Source organism: Trichomycterus rosablanca, chromosome 12, assembly GCF_030014385.1.
Source record: "Trichomycterus rosablanca isolate fTriRos1 chromosome 12, fTriRos1.hap1, whole genome shotgun sequence".
NCBI lineage: Eukaryota > Metazoa > Chordata > Actinopteri > Siluriformes > Trichomycteridae > Trichomycterus > Trichomycterus rosablanca.
The window spans coordinates 3,665,072-3,682,083 of record NC_085999.1 but is presented as its reverse complement, the minus strand read 5'-3'; the positions used below and the strand labels follow the sequence as shown (position 1 = coordinate 3,682,083).

The 17,012-nt window shown below is 39.5% G+C and overlaps 1 protein-coding gene across 2 annotated transcripts in view; it reads right to left on the bottom strand.

Annotated features, from left to right (window-relative positions):
• cfap65 (cilia and flagella associated protein 65) overlaps positions 1-16,704 on the bottom strand; it is a 28,074-nt gene extending 11,370 nt beyond the window's left edge. For both annotated transcript variants that reach the window (XM_063005668.1, XM_063005669.1), the window contains exons 1-16: positions 16,637-16,704; positions 15,080-15,170; positions 14,093-14,265; positions 13,868-13,970; positions 13,084-13,250; positions 10,343-10,542; positions 9,710-9,834; positions 8,498-8,720; positions 7,952-8,220; positions 6,034-6,231; positions 5,546-5,935; positions 4,372-4,509; positions 2,363-2,602; positions 2,052-2,276; positions 1,246-1,392; positions 74-239 (exon numbers count right to left, since the gene is read on the bottom strand). In XM_063005668.1, coding sequence (XP_062861738.1) covers positions 74-239; positions 1,246-1,392; positions 2,052-2,276; positions 2,363-2,602; positions 4,372-4,509; positions 5,546-5,935; positions 6,034-6,231; positions 7,952-8,220; positions 8,498-8,720; positions 9,710-9,834; positions 10,343-10,542; positions 13,084-13,250; positions 13,868-13,970; positions 14,093-14,265; positions 15,080-15,145 — 2,830 coding nt within the window. In that variant the 5' untranslated portion in view covers positions 15,146-15,170; positions 16,637-16,704. The remainder of the gene's footprint in view (positions 1-73; positions 240-1,245; positions 1,393-2,051; positions 2,277-2,362; positions 2,603-4,371; positions 4,510-5,545; positions 5,936-6,033; positions 6,232-7,951; positions 8,221-8,497; positions 8,721-9,709; positions 9,835-10,342; positions 10,543-13,083; positions 13,251-13,867; positions 13,971-14,092; positions 14,266-15,079; positions 15,171-16,636) is intronic.
• Between the last annotated feature and the right edge of the window lie 308 nt (positions 16,705-17,012).

Here is a 17,012-nt window from a genome sequence, read left to right as displayed (position 1 = left end):
TTTATCTATATGTGCTTAACCTTAATTCTGAAATACAACCGTGTAGCATAAAGCATTTACGGTGGTCTCCTACCAACAGGATCTTTGAGTGAGCCCTCAGGAACGCCTGGAACGGACATGCTTTGCAGCACTGTCAGAGAAAAGCTAACGGCACAGGAACCGCGGTTCAGCAGAGGAACCTCAAACGACTTACAGCTTTCAGCCAACACCTCACCCAGATCTAGAACTAAAGAACTGGCCTGGAGACACAAGCACTGAAGTTAACATTAACATACACACATTTGAGTCATTAATAGTGACATAAAGCATTACGGCATAAAGAATGAATGGTAGCAGGTCTATAGTTCGATAGTTTTGACATTTTGCTTTAGTTGCTTTGACAGGTTGTGGGTTTTCAAAGGTTCTGTGTATTTGCATTAAGCTGCTATTGTGAAAAGCTTTGTTGCATCAATGCCTGTGTTAACAATGAAGCAAACTGCAATTATCTGCAAATATCTGATGCTAATTGCTTCAGTACTATTTTTCATTTGATTAATGAAACAATTCTATGTGAATGTTGTGTATTATGTGAACACACACTAACAAAAGCTGCCTCACAAACAGTGCACTACACCCTAGTAGTCGAGATCCACTCTTATATTAAGGGTGGGAGGATGTAAAACGTCATAGAGATCCATAAGCACAGTGTCGTTTATATCACGTTTATATCTTAAATTTTTAGATATTTTTAAGTCAAAATTTTTTAGATAAAATTAAGTCTATGTTTGCCACAGAAAATCAGATATTCTTTTTGCTTTTTGCATTAGCCATGTTACACAGACAAGAAAAATGTTAATTTTCTCTGGTGTTTATGCTTAAGAAACAAAGTAATCTGTTCAAATTATCATTCTCTTGAATCATTTTTAATATATTTTAACACTTATTATTATTAAACATTTATTATTTTTAAACTAATGTCAATGAATGATGTGTAATAATATTGCTGCTGGTCTTGTAGAAACCAGAATATGTAAGAGAATGCACGAATATTCTGTGATTTTCCAGTTTCTTTTTGCAGAATTATAAACAAATACGTTTTTAATAAACAGAAAACTTTCTACCTCTTGCAATATACAGTATATTTAAGTAAACACAGAAACTACAGAACTCATAGCAATTTCTCTATTAATGCTATTTACTATACAAAATAAACCTTAGTCAAATAAAACCCAGTATTAAGAAAAATAAAATCTTATTCATATGCACCTCTATGGACCCTTTGGAAGCCAGTCCGGCAACTTTAATTGAGAGGCTGGATTTTTTGCAGTTTGGTTGTTGAACAGGCCAATAATTGAGACTAGCCTTCATGCTGTACATCTTCTCTGCCACTGGAGTAAAGGTCCACGTCTGAACCTAAACGAAACAAAGTTTAAATAAATTAACTACAGGATGCACAGAACTACATGACTACAACATTACAGGATGATGTTGCAAGAACAAAATCTACTGCAATAAGCGACATTTCGTCTAATAATAACCACATAATCACAACACTTGACACTTTAAAGCAAAGTGGATGAAGCATTATGATTTCAGTCCTGTAACTGGGACGCACTGTGTATTCTGACACCTTTCTATCAGAACCAGCATTAACTTCTTCAGCAATTTGAGCTACAGTAGCTCGTCTGTTGGATCGGACCACACGGGCCAGCCTTCGCTCCCCACGTGCATCTATGAGCCTTGGCCACCCATGACCCTGTCGCCGGTTTACCACTGCACATAGATACTGACCACTGCAGACCGGGAACACCCCACAAGAGCTGCAGTTTTGGAGATGCTCTGACTGAGTCGTCTAGCCATCACAGTTTGGTCCTTGTCAAACTCACTCAAATCCTCACGCTCGCCCATTTTTCCTGCTTCTAACATCAACTTTGAGGATAAAATGTTCACTTGCTGCCTAATATACCCCCTCCCCCCCCCCCCAACAGGTGCCGTGATGAAGAGATAATCAGTGTTATTCACTTCACCTGTCAGTGATCATAATATTATGCCTCATCTGTGTAAATACTCACCTGAAATGCATTAGGATGTAGTACACCTGAATCTGGCTGTACAGAGAGAGCTGTGTGATCCGAGCTACACACCCTCCAGTGGAATTGTACTGGTATTCTGCTAAAGTTTCTGATCTTTACTCTTCTTTTGGAGCAGGAACCCACTGCTGTTGGCCTGAAGAACACGCTCCCATCACCCTCCAAAACGATGCATGGCCTCTCCGCCACACTCACCACGTCCAGCATCTAAACACAGAGAAAACTCAGAGGATCCAAACAGCTGACAACATGAGCTACAAGCTAGAATAAAGCAGCAGCACTTTTAAATAGACCTGGTTGTGTTTGGGGCTGGCGTTCAGCTGCAGAATCAGAGGTAAACTGGCAGGGTTTTCTTCAGCAGGGGTAGCTCGAACAGTGAGGATCTGGTGGCTGCCAGGTGGTACCAAACCACTAGGGGGAAGCACAGATACACCAGGACACTCCTCTAAAGGCCATCTGAAAATGAGAGGAAGGTCTTCTGTGTTGCTCAGGAGAATACTCTTGTAGGACACCTGCCTCAATGCTGGAAACAACTGCACAACATGATCAGAAATAAAGAGGTACATCATGAATCTACTTTACTTCTCATTTATAAATTCAGACTGGTTACTGATTTTGTTTAAGCTGGTTAAATAAAATAAAATAAAAAATAGGTCAAATTCAGCACACTGGAGCCCATTATTATTATTTTAATGATTATTATAAAAATAATAATAATAATTATTATTGTACCATTAAGCGCTGCCTCAAAGTTCTGACTAATTTAACAGCATTTTTGGTTTGTGGTCATTCTAACAGATCATCCATTTGCTTAACCAGTAATCATTCAATTTGTGATGCCACCTTGATTCTGTGATTGATGTCCTTTATTGTTGTAGAATTTATTTGTCCTTTATTTTTCTTAGTCGACTGACTAGTTGAATGTGAGATGTCTTGGAAGACGGAGGTCCTTTTACAGCATTCCATAATATACCAATAACAACATACACAATTATACAATAAACATTATACCAACAGTTGAATGATTTTGGAAGTGTGATTTGGGGTTTTAAGATTTGGGCGACATAATTGATGGAAGCAAAACATTTTCTCTCTACCAAAACATCCTTAAGGAGAATGTCTGGTCATCAGTTTGGGATATGAAGCTACATAGATGGGTTATCCAAGAAGACAACAGTTTAAAGCCTGAAAGCAAGTCTACATTTACATTTTCAGCATTTACTAGACGCTTTTATCCAAAGGGTTAAGGGCCTTGCTCAAGGGCTCAACAGTGGCAACCTGGCAGTGGTGGGGCTTGAACCAGCGACCTTTCGATTACTAGTCCAGTATCTTAACCGCTAGGCTACAACTGCTCTGTCTAAAAATGAAAAACTGACCTGAAATTCATAAATGTTCTTTACAAAAAAATTGGCACAGAGAACTGCCATCAGCCATAACATTAAAACCACCTCCTTATTTCTCCACTTACTGTTCATTTTATCAGCTCCACTTACCATATAGAAGCACTTTAGTTCTACAATAACTGACTGTAGTCCATCTGTTTCTCTACATACTTTTTAGCCTGCTTTCACCCTGTTGTTCAATGGTCATGACCTTCACAGGACCACCACAGAGCAGGTATTATTTAGGTGGTGGATCATTCTTAGCACTGCAGTGACATTGACATGGTGGTGGTGTGTTAGTGTGTGTTGTGCTGGTATGAGTGGATCAGACACAGCACTTACTGTCCACTCTTTCAGACACTCCTACCTAGTTGATCCACCTTGTAGATGCAGTCAGAGACGATCGCTCATCTATTGCTGCTGTTTGAGTCGGTCATCTTCTAGACCTTCATCAGTGGTCACAGGACGCTGCTCACGGGGCGCTGTTGGCTGGATGTTTTTGGTTGGTTTGGTGTCCAGCAGTGACAGTGAGGTGTTTAAAAACTCCATCAGCACTGCTGTGTCTTATCCACTCACACCCACACAACACACACTAACACACCAGCACCATGTCAGTGTCACTGCAGTGCTGAGAATGATCCACCACCTAAATAATACCTGCTCTGTGGTGGTCCTGTGGGGGTCCTGACCATTGAAGAACAGCATGAAAGGGGGCTAATAAAGCATGCAGAGAAACAGATAGACTACAGTCAGTAATTGTAGAACTACAAAGTGCTTCTATATGGTAAGTGGAGCTGATAAAATGGACAGTGAGTGTAGAAACAAGGAGATGGTTTTAATGTTATGGCTGATCAGTGTGTATGTAAACAAGTGCATGTAAACCTTTTCCTTCATTGTCCTAGAAAAAGTGCCTGACTTACTACTTGAGGGTGCTGCAGACAGAACTGAGGGACAAAGTGCTGATTTCCAGGCTGGAAGGAATGAGCAGTCACCCGGACTGTGAGGCACCAGGGAGGGCACAGTGTCTGGTCCTCAGTCCGACGATCCGGAACCAAAACCTGCCATCCACAGCCAAAACAAAATAGCAAAACAATCTGTATGTTGAACACTCGTCCAATCTAATGGCACAACTAAGATTCAAACCCTACAAGGGTGGGCTAGCACAATCAGACTGATACCATATACGTTTTATAGAATTAAATATTAGTTATTTAAGTAAAACAAATAAATTTTTTAGTATGTGAAAATATGATATATTTGTATTAAATATTACATTAAAATATTTATGTTTCTTTTGGTGTTTTGTTAGTTGGTGTGTTAAATACACTGTATGACAAAGTATTTGTACACCTGACCAAAGACATCTGACAACTGACTTGCAGACATCTTTGAATCTTTGATATATAAATATATACATATTTGTTCTCCCATTTTCTCCCAATTTATTGTAGTCAATTTGTCTTCCGCTGCTGGGGATCTGCGATTTTTTGCAGCTGAGGAGGGTATATTGCTGCTCACGCCTCCTCCGACCCATGTTCAGCCTTTAACGGAACCCTTTTCCACCCATGTACTCTGCACAGGCGCCTCTATCCGCCAATCAGGGTCCTTACACAGCGTTTGAAGACCCCACCCATATGTTCCAGTCATCCCTCCCTGCAGGCACTGCCAAATATGCCCACTAGATGGCAACGCCATGTTTCAAACCAAGGAGTTCAGAATCTCTGCGCTGGTGTGCTAGCGGAACATCCCGCTGCGCCACCTGGGCGCCCCCAAAAAAGCATTTGTATGGCTGGGCAATGATGTTGGTCAAGAAAGTCTCAATTGATGTTCCAGTTGATTCCAAAGCTGGTCAGTGTACAGGGGGCACAGTCATGCTGGAACAGGAAAAGGTCTTTCCTAAAATGTTTCTGCTAAATGGAAGCATATCATTTCCTTCATATAATAGATTTATTAAACGTGTTAGCAATAGTTGTGGATAATTCAAAATTTAAAAACTAGAATGGGGTGGCCAAATACTTTTGTCCATATAGTGTGTAGACCAACATGAGTATAAATATGACTACTCCGTTTACTACTCCGACAGTCATTCTTTACCTTGTAGAGAGCAAAACACTCCAGCTGTGCAGCATGTAAGACATTGTGCTGTTTGGGTGCGTATGTCACTCTGAAGGAGGTGGACTTTAAAGGGTTTAGATCACAGGTCAGAGGACTGATGGAGAAGGTGGAGTCAGAAGAAGGAGTCCACAGCAGGCTTATTTTACCCTTGGTATGGTTAGTGATGGAGACAGATTGAGAGCCTGGCCCAGAGTAAAAGAGCAAGTCACATGGCTGGACTGTGACGTGAGGTGGGGGGAAACAGTGATGGTCTTCGTTCTCATCCAGGTTTGTATCAACTTCCTCAGTAGAGTTTAAGTAAAAATACTCCTCATTCGTGCTCCGTAGAGAGATCGTGGGCTTGGACATCATTGTGTCCTCTAAACTGTTCTAAAAAGCAAAGATCATATTAAAGCTATTTGAACACAATGTGCTTTAGGCTGTGGTATTTTTTGATGGTTGTTGCTTATATACATGAACAGACTTACCTCTTGAAGTAGCAATGCACCACTTTCATCCACTTGCAGCTTTTGGTTAGCCAGCATGTTACTGAGTATATCAGGAGGGTAGCAGGTTAGACCCCGGAGAAGGTTTTGTCTATAAACATGCAGATGTCTGGGGTGTAAGATGGCCGGCTTCAGTTGTTCCGAGTGACAGGTACCGATCAAGTCAATAAAAAGTGAATCCTTTAAAAAGTAAGGTGAGATAATATTTGTAAAATTAATTAGATGTTTTAATTGTAACAATTAAATTTAAACATAGTGGTGTGTGCATGACATGCCTTCACATTATATAAAAGTTATTATAATTAAATCCTTGAGTGTCAGAGTGCCAAAGCGCTGCCATTTTTCTGCATTTAATTTTACTACCCAATTTTACTTCCTTTTACTTCCAATTAACTTGTTGCCAGTTCTCACCTACTGAGTCTACTGGGCCTTTCACTAACCTACTAGGACATCTGTAGCCTAGCGGTTTAGGTACTGGACTAGTAATCAGAAGGTTGCTGGTTGCCACTGTTGGGCCCTTGAGCAAGGCGCATAACCCTCAATTGCTCAGACTGCATACTGTCACAATACTGTAAGTTGCTTTGGATAAAAGCGTCTGCTCAATCTTTTACTAACCAGGAAGAGTAAGGGCTAGCTTAAGCCTCACTCAAAACAAATTAAGGCAGCCAAATCTAACCTTATTAAACAAACACACTTGGATAGGAAACAATGAAAATAAGACAATGAATGAATGAATAAATGTAGAATCTAATTTCTACTATGGAATTCAACCTTGTGGCATTTAACTTTGTGGTGTGGCTTCTCTGTGCCTATACGAATGTGGCCACTGCGCCCTATAGACAAGGCCAAAATGATCACAATAGAAAACTCAAGGAAGCTCCACACAAATAAAAAAAGCTTAGTTTAGATTTTCACAAGATAGGATGCCACTTGGAGCCATTTCTAAACAACTTCAGGTCCCAAGATTCCCAATGACCTTATATTCATTAATTTATACATTTTCTTATCCACTTAGGGTCATGGGGGTGCTGGAGCCTATCCCAGCTTTTCAATGGGTGTAAGGCACAGTAACACCCTGGACAGGATGCCAGTCCATCGCAGGGCAGACACACATATACACACACACCCACTTATTCACCTATAGGGCAATTCAGTGTCTCCAATATACCTGACTGCATGTTTTTGGACTCTGGGTGGAAACCGGAGCTCCCGGAGGAAACCCATGCAGACACGGGGAGAACATGCAAACTCCGCACAGAAAGGACCCAGACCGCCCCACCTGGGGATCGAACCCAGGACCTTCTTGCTGTGAGGTGACAGTGCTGCCAACCGAGCCACCGTGGAGCCCCCAACGACCTTATAATTAAGGGAAATTCTTCAGTATGATCAGACATTATTAAAGAATCTTCAAAAAAAGGATCCACCATGATGGCATACAGATGTCACTGCCATGCAAGTAAGAAGTCTCTACTCCAAAATTATTTTCCAGCTCGACTAAAGCTGATAATGTGGACACAAAAGCTTCCTAAATAACAGTCTGTTCATATTAAAGATTTAGTTAATTTGCCACAATGACCAAACTTAGGCTTGGAGAAAAAATGGACAACATTTATACCCAAAAACACTGAAGCTACTGTCAAACATGGTAGTGCATTGTGCATTCTGACCTAAATACACATCACAACTGGTTGTACATTAAGTAAGGTGAAGTCCTGATGCCACAAAAGTTGAAAAAACGTTATAAAACCTCAAGGCTGCCATGACATGAATGTTCCTCACAAACGTTTGTAAACTTTTTTACTCAGTTTCACATAATGAGTAATAAATAATTATTGTATCAGAGCCTACGATGACTGCTATTGTGCTTAAATACAGCGGTTCCAGTCACACGCATACATACCCTGTGAAGTATAAGGCAGGCCAGTCTCTTGTGATAGACTATAGGATGACGCGGGTGGAACCTTAGTTGGAGAGTGAGACTGCTATTGGCTGACAGACAGCCACTAGGCTGGTCAACTGTGAAAACACTATAGTTGCCATGGTCCATATCAAACTGGTAGTGTGCCAGGACCATTGAGGGGTTTGTGATGTGAATAGTACGTGTAGACTCGGCTCCCTCTTCCACACAGCCGAAATCCACTACAGAGGAACTTAAAGAAACGTCTGGACCTGTATAGATTAAAGAAACACCTTAGTGTGAAGCATGTAATGTGAAGCATGTAATTTTTAAATACTGTTTAGATTTACTGACTTTCTTATTATAAATCAATCAATCAATCAATATTAGTCACACATTGTTAGGACCCTGTGTTAATTTACTGTTACTGCTTTATCACATGAATAATATCTGGTCAATACAAAAGAACACCTGTAAAAAATAAGTGAACCTAACAAAGTGATCAGAAAGCAAACATAAAATGCTTGTGGTTCTTCAGGTGTATCTCACCTGTACATGATCCAGTGACTTTAACCAAATCTTTGCTGACTCCTCCAGGCCAGCTGAGACTAAAGTAGTCCACATTGGTGCTGTCCACAGTAAGTGGGGTGAAACGCACAGGTACTTTCAGTACTGAACCCGGGGTCAGCTGTCCTTGTTTTACATCACAGTGGAACATGCACTTCATAAGATTAGGTCTTTTTACACCAGACAGTGAGAAGAAGGTCGTCACCTGTCCAAAAATAGTACTTTTATAATAAGACTCCAAGCAGTAAAAACCACATGACATTATTGACCTATTAATAACTGCTGACAAAGTGAAACAGAAGATTAACAAAACTAAGGGAATCCTTTTTTCTAAATGTAGTAAATTAGCAGACACTTTTGTATTAGTAGGGCAGAAAAAGTGCTTAAGAGATAAGTGCATTAAAGATAGAGGTATGAAAAAGCAATGCCCCCCTTTCACCTGCCTTTTTGCATATTTATAACACAAAATGATTTCAGATCATCCAACAAAACACAGAACGTAAGTAAAACACAGTGTTTTGTATAACATAATTGTATGTGTTTAGGGAACAAGGGTCAAGGTTCTATCTAAGGTCCATCTATAATATAACAAAAATCTCACAATTCTTAAACACTACCATTAAGGTCAAGCAGCCACCTAAATCTTCAGTAGACATGATATAAACTAAAGAAATTCTATTGAAGCTGAAAAAAGTTGTTAAAATATATCAGTCTGGTAGGAGTTAAAAAGCCATACCTAAGGTTTTACTGAACCTTTTCACTGAACCATTAATCTATGTTATGGAAGAGTACAGGAAAAAGGGGGTTCATGGAGGGGTAGCAGTTGGAAAACCACAGCAGACTGTGACATATAACCATGCTACCAGGAAATTCCTGAGAAGAATATAAGGTTACCTGTCTGTGATCTGAAGCTGAGGCAAGACTGAGTTTTGCAGAAGGACAGTAATTCTAAATATAAAACATAATTCATCTGAATGGCTGAAAATAAAAAAAGGATGAAAGCCTAAGATTCTGTGGCGGGACCTGAAATGAGCAATCAAACCAAGCATCTGATTTGAAGAAGAGCGTCCTAGTATTTCTGAACAGCATAATAAAAGAATAACTATTAAATTATTGTATGCCTTTGGTTTCTGTAATTGCTCCCAAAGGTGAAGAAACATGCTGATATTAACTACTGATTTCCAAGTCACTCACTACAGAAGGGTTGTAGATCTCAAAGTGTTTTTCCAAACAGCTTCCTAATGCCACACTGCCAAATTCAAGCAGTCCACAGCCTTCCTCCTGTCCAGGGGACCTAATCTTTAGGTGAGGATATTTAGCTATAAAAACAAAGAAAACAGTATTAAAAACAATGTTTTTGGGGAAATAGAAGCTGTTAAAATATCTTAAAAGGAATTAAAAGTATCCTATTAAATATATTTTTAAATGGTTATATATATTTTCTTTAAAGTCTTAGTCGTAAGTCATCAGTTCTCAAGTCAAAATACATTTTCCAATCATCTTAATATTAAATCCAAGTCAAGTACAAACTATTCATGTTTAGTACAAATAATTAGTCAAATTAGTTAAACAATTGGACTCTAATGGTTGTACAAACTGTGTCATTAAATAAATTTTAGTAGGATGTAATACTTTTGTTTGTTTATGTTTAATAAAATATAATTTATAAATCCTACATGCATATCGGAGCATGAACACTAAGTCCAAGCTGGGTCTTACAACAGCTTAACAGGCTGGTTATGCACATGATAAATACATAAAATAGATATATAGTAATTATTTTAGAATTTCAGTCACAAGCAGGTTTGTTAAGCTCACTACACTCACACAGCCCGTTAAGTAGCATAGTACAGTTGTTCTCTCCATTCTCCCCGTACGTGCAGAGGGCGTCTGTTTGGTACACCAGTGCTTCCTGAGGTTTGAAGGTTACAGTGAGCTTGCACTGCTCTCCTGGCTCCAGAATGCCACTCATCGGAGAGAACTCGAATGGTGGCTCCACTGTCCACTGGAAACTAGTCCTCAACTTACTAGCAGACAACAATGAGTCAACCACATTGATCTCTAAATGATATGACAGTAATATATATATATATATATATATATATATATATATATATATATATATATATATATATATATATATACAGTGTATCACAAAAGTGAGTACACCCCTCACATTTCTGCAGATATTTAAGTATATCTTTTCATGGGACAACACTGACAAAATGACACTTTGACACAATGAAAAGTAGTCTGTGTGCAGCTTATATAACAGTGTAAATTTATTCTTCCCTCAAAATAACTCAATATACAGCCATTAATGTCTAAACCACCGGCAACAAAAGTGAGTACACCCCTTAGTGAAAGTTCCTAAAGTGTCAATATTTTGTGTGGCCACCATTATTTCCCAGAACTGCCTTAACTCTCCTGGGCATGGAGTTTACCAGAGCTTCACAGGTTGCCACTGGAATGCTTTTCCACTCCTCCATGACGACATCACGGAGCTGGCGGATATTCGAGACTTTGCGCTCCTCCACCTTCCGCTTGAGGATGCCCCAAAGATGTTCTATTGGGTTTAGGTCTGGAGACATGCTTGGCCAGTCCATCACCTTTACCCTCAGCCTCTTCAATAAAGCAGTGGTCGTCTTAGAGGTGTGTTTGGGGTCATTATCATGCTGGAACACTGCCCTGCGACCCAGTTTCCAGAGGGAGGGGATCATGCTCTGCTTCAGTATTTCACAGTACATATTGGAGTTCATGTGTCCCTCAATGAAATGTAACTCCCCAACACCTGCTGCACTCATGCAGCCCCGGACCATGGCATTCCCACCACCATGCTTGACTGTAGGCATGACACACTTATCTTTGTACTCCTCACCTGATTGCCGCCACACATGCTTGAGACCATCTGAACCAAACAAATTAATCTTGGTCTCATCAGACCATAGGACATGGTTCCAGTAATCCATGTCCTTTGTTGACATGTTTTCAGCAAACTGTTTGCGGGCTTTCTTGTGTAGAGACTTCAGAAGAGGCTTCCTTCTGGGGTGACAGCCATGCAGACCAATTTGATGTAGTGTGCGGCGTATGGTCTGAGCACTGACAGGCTGACCCCCCACCTTTTCAATCTCTGCAGCAATGCTGACAGCACTCCTGCGCCTATCTTTCAAAGACAGCAGTTGGATGTAACGCTGAGCACGTGCACTCAGCTTCTTTGGACGACCAACGCGAGGTCTGTTCTGAGTGGACCCTGCTCTTTTAAAACGCTGGATGATCTTGGCCACTGTGCTGCAGCTCAGTTTCAGGGTGTTGGCAATCTTCTTGTAGCCTTGGCCATCTTCATGTAGCGCAACAATTCGTCTTTTAAGATCCTCAGAGAGTTCTTTGCCATGAGGTGCCATGTTGGAACTTTCAGTGACCAGTATGAGAGAGTGTGAGAGCTGTACTACTAAATTGAACACACCTGCTCCCTATGCACACCTGAGACCTAGTAACATTAACAAATCACATGACATTTTGGAGGGAAAATGACAAGCAGTGCTCAATTTGGACATTTAGGGGTGTAGTCTCTTAGGGGTGTACTCACTTTTGTTGCCGGTGGTTTAGACATTAATGGCTGTATATTGAGTTATTTTGAGGGAAGAATAAATTTACACTGTTATATAAGCTGCACACAGACTACTTTTCATTGTGTCAAAGTGTCATTTTGTCAGTGTTGTCCCATGAAAAGATATACTTAAATATCTGCAGAAATGTGAGGGGTGTACTCACTTTTATATACATATATATATATATATATAAGTTGCATTAGAATTATTACACTGATGGGCTAAAACATTAGAACAAACAGCCTAATGTGCTGTCAATATGCAGGGCGGACTAGCGATTAAAAAGTCACTGGTTCAAGCCCCACCACTGCCATATTGTCACTGTTGGGCCCTTGAGCAAGGCCCTTAACCCTCAATTAATTGGACAATATGCTGTCACAGTACTGTTAGTCGCTTTGGATAGCGTCTGCTATATGCTGAAAATGTAAATGTAAATGCAAAACAGCTCTGACCACTGAGACACGGACTCCACAAGACATCTAAAGGAGTCCTGTGGTATCTGGTATCTTTGCAAATAATGCACATGTCCACATAATCTTGGAAAATCTTGGATTGGTCAGATTGGTATTTATGTCTGCTCAAACCTGCTGCACTCAATATGTGTTTTACAATTAACTACCATCAACCCAACATTTAATATATCGCTGATTGTGACAGGCACAGTTGTTACAATAAATGGGGGGGGGTCCTAATGTTTTGGCTTATCAGTGTACACACATTACACATTTCTGTAAAAAGTAACTGACGGGAATTTGTCTAACTGTCTGACTTTCATTTATACCTCAGTACATGGCAAGAACTCATGTAAAATATCAGGTGCCCATGAATAACTATATTTCCATATCTTATCTTATTTTTTGGACTTTCTCTCTTAACCATATTATATAGCACAAACATTTCTTTACATTTCTGTGTCTTTTATGAAGGTTTTAAAACAAAAGTCCTCTGAGGTTTGCGTACCTTACATTACGAAGGAGAAAGCTGGACTTTGTGTTGTGCTGGACAGCACAGGGTGGAAGCTGCACTGATTCAGGAAGCTCCAGGGCATGATGCAGCATAACTGCACTCAGTTTTACTTGGAATGTGCCATTCTTACACTGAAACTCGATACTGTCCACATAATCACACTATAGAACAAGGAAACAAGCAATTAAAAATTAAAAATGATCAAGCGACTTATCCAACTCATTACACAAAGTAACAAGGGTCCTGTCTCTTGTCTCTATGCTTTCTAATGTGTCACTGTTCTTTTGTTGGTGGGTTGTTCATGTTCCAAATAAATACTGGAATAAACGTTTTTTTAAATTTGACCTTCACTTTATCCTGGTCAGAGTCGCGGTGGGTCCGATTTACCAACACACAATCACTATGTGCAATGAATTAACACACCCCTGACAGGATGCCAGTTCATTGGTCTTGGCCACACCTGTCCAGACACAGCCAATCATACTGTATGTAAACGCCTGATTGATCGCACTGCTGGGGATTCGAACCATGGACTCCAGCTGTAATGGCGCAATTTACTGCTGCACTACCCGAGCACTGGAATACATATTGTGTATTGTATATTTAAGTTGAAAGATATTTTGCTATAGTACCCAGCTACCTTTAATTTCCTTCGGGATCAATAAAGTAGCTATCTATCGATCTACAATAGGATATACTTTATAATGAAACAGAGTGTGTCCTGGCACCATGGTAGTTTAGCAGAACAACATAAAATAAATCAGGATGAATAAAGTACCTTCTGTTGGGGATGGAAAGTTACTGGCAGAGAAAAAGATGTTCCAGGACTCAAAATGATGGTCTGAGGAAGCAGTGTGGTAAACACGTTGGATGCAGGAGATCTAAAAATAAGAAGAGATATGTGTATTTAGTATGTATTTATGCAGCATATATATCTATTATCTACTTGGAATTAAAAAAAAATCACAAAACACTTAGACACCCAAACCACAACTAGACCAACCTGAACTTCAGTTTCTGTAGTTTTCCATCCACATTTTTAAGAACGAGTGACTTGGTATAGTCTCTTCCCGGCTCCCAGTCCTCCCAGATAAGCTCAACCCAGGTCTCCACTCCTAAACAGCTGTGCTTGGAAGCTTTTCTCTGAGGCCGTCCTGACCGCTGAAGGCAAGGAACCTGCATCTCATAACAAGCAACCACATCACATTAAATGTAATGATAAATGTAAAGTCACATATCAGTCTTCTTACCTCCATCCATTTGTGAACCAGTTCACTGGATCGGTTTTACATGCGTCATCTATCCCCGACAAAACAATGCTTATCATACTTAAATATATGATTCTACATGTACAATACATCATTTTTGATTTGAGAACACATGTTGCTAAATGGTCAGCCCATTTTATGGTGGAGTTTGGGATACAAAGATAACTGAAAGATGCAACCCAAGTCAAAGTGATTTTGATAATGTTTACTATACAGTACATTGGTCATTAATGTATATAACGTTATTAAACACGTTAAAAGGCTCGTGTAAGACGTTTTAATTTTTGTTTTGAGGCACTCAAAAATGTCACAAAACGTCTATTTTATTTTTTAGCTCACTGTTTTTTCTTGGCATAGTGATGTCACCAGAGGGCAGTATACTTCAAATAAACTCGATTAAAATCAGCGCATACACCTTCTGTTCGTTTTTGTGATGACAGAAGGATCAAACCCATCTTCCCGGGGCCAATGTTTTTGTGCAACATCCAACTCCACAACCATGCTGCCCTGGTGGCACAGTTCTGTAGTGTGGTAATGGTAATACGCATTATACTAAAATACATAAACACTTGTGATTTTAGATAGATGGACATACAGACAGATAGAGACAAATAGATAGATAACTGCCACATGTTTATCACTTATAGATTATAAGAACTGCTATGACCATAATCTTAAATGGACTCTACAGTTAAAAGGACACTGCAGTGTGACCAGCTTACCTTTCCATGCACACTGTGTCTGCTTTCCCATCCATTATGAGGATCTACTGAAATATCAGCCAACATTGCAGCAAATCTGAGAAACTTAATCCTGTTGGGAAAAACATTCATGATTAAAACATTGTTGATTAATCTAGAATGTAGCTACTACAACCTTCATTATATTATAAATTGTTCGATTATTTTAAGTGATTTTTACATTTTACATTATTTTTTACTGTACTCATCCAGTAGCAGTTGAGGGACAGTGGTAGCCTAGTGGGTAGGGCTTTGGGCTATTAACTGAAAGATTGAGAGTTCGAATCCCAGCTCTGCCATGCAGCCACTGTTGGGCCCTTGAGCAAGGCCCTTAGCCCTCTCTGCTCCAGGGGTGAATTTGATTGTACTGTATACCTGTATATGTATAAATGACAAATAAAGGCGTTCTAGCACAGTTTCATTCAATGATGGAGTTGAAAGTACAGTAGTATGTGTCACAAGGTAACTACTACAAGCTTTCTATCTATCTGTTTCCTCGGCTGCTCCCGTTAGAGGTCACCGGCGAATCGTGATCCGCATTATTGATTTGGCACAGTTTTTACGCCGGATGCCCTTCCTGACACGACCCTCCCTATTTATCCGGGCTTGGGACCAGCAGTACAATGCACTGGTTTATGCATCCTATCGGCTAGGTACCTATAGGACGATTCAGTGTCTCCAATTAGCCTGGGGATCGAACCCAGGACCTTCTTGTTGTGAGGCGACAGTGCTACCCACTTAGCCACCGTGCCGCCTGTAACTACTACAACCTTTATTATATTAAAAGTCAAAGTTCAAAGTCAAAGTTGCTTTATTGTCAAAACTGCAATATGTACAGGACATAGAGGATTGAAATGACGTTACTCTCTGACCCATGGTGCAACATTAAACATTAATTAAACAATAAACCTGGAATAAAAGAAGAATATAAAAACAGAATAAACACACTAAAGTGCAAGTATATATACACTGACACAAATATGAAAAATATAGAAGTAAAATGACCATGTGAAAATTTGAAAAATAGAGGAAATTGACATTAATTAATTTGTATTTAATATTTTGAGTTATTATTGTACTCATACTGTATGGATTTTATTACAGTATGTAATACACTACAGGTGTATCAAGTAGTACATGTCACTAGCTAGCTACTACAACCTTTAATGCTTTTTAAACATTTATGACTCAAGCACTTTTTAGACGCTCCCTTAGTCCTTCAATGCAGATTAACTTGAAGAATTAACGTTAAATAGGGTTAACGGGAGATCTTACAATTTATATTTGATTGTAGTTTCTTCATTACATAGAGAAACATCAAGTTTTGTTTATTTTGGATGTTTACTGACCGAGAACGAGAGGAAATAAACTCGAATGTCAGTCGAAAACCAACTTCTCATAGGTCATGAAACACTATGCCTGTGCGGAATACCGTGAATTACTTAGGCTGGATCATTTAAACCTCTATTTTAGACAGTTAACTAGCTCAATATTTCACAAATACTGCTTATATTAACACACACAATGCTAAAATCTTACCTCGTTAGGTTATTTTGTTAAATGTTCTTTATACAACAACGTTGTAACTTCTGCTAGTTTGTTTGACACATGAACAGAACAGCGTTGTGGTTTCGCTCCATGGCAACGACGGAGACAGACGAGGGACAATTTGGTCTCTGGAAACAAAGAGCGATTCATATTTGCTTGAGCTTATTTATTTATTTATTTATTAAGATTTAACGTCATATTTTACACACTTTGGTTACATTCATGACAGAAACGGTAGTTACTCGTTACACGTTACAAGTTTAATATCAAACACAGTCATGGATAATTTAGTGTCTCCAATTCACCTCACTTGCATGTTTTAGGACTGTGGGAAACATTTGTAGACACAGGGAGAACATGCAAACTC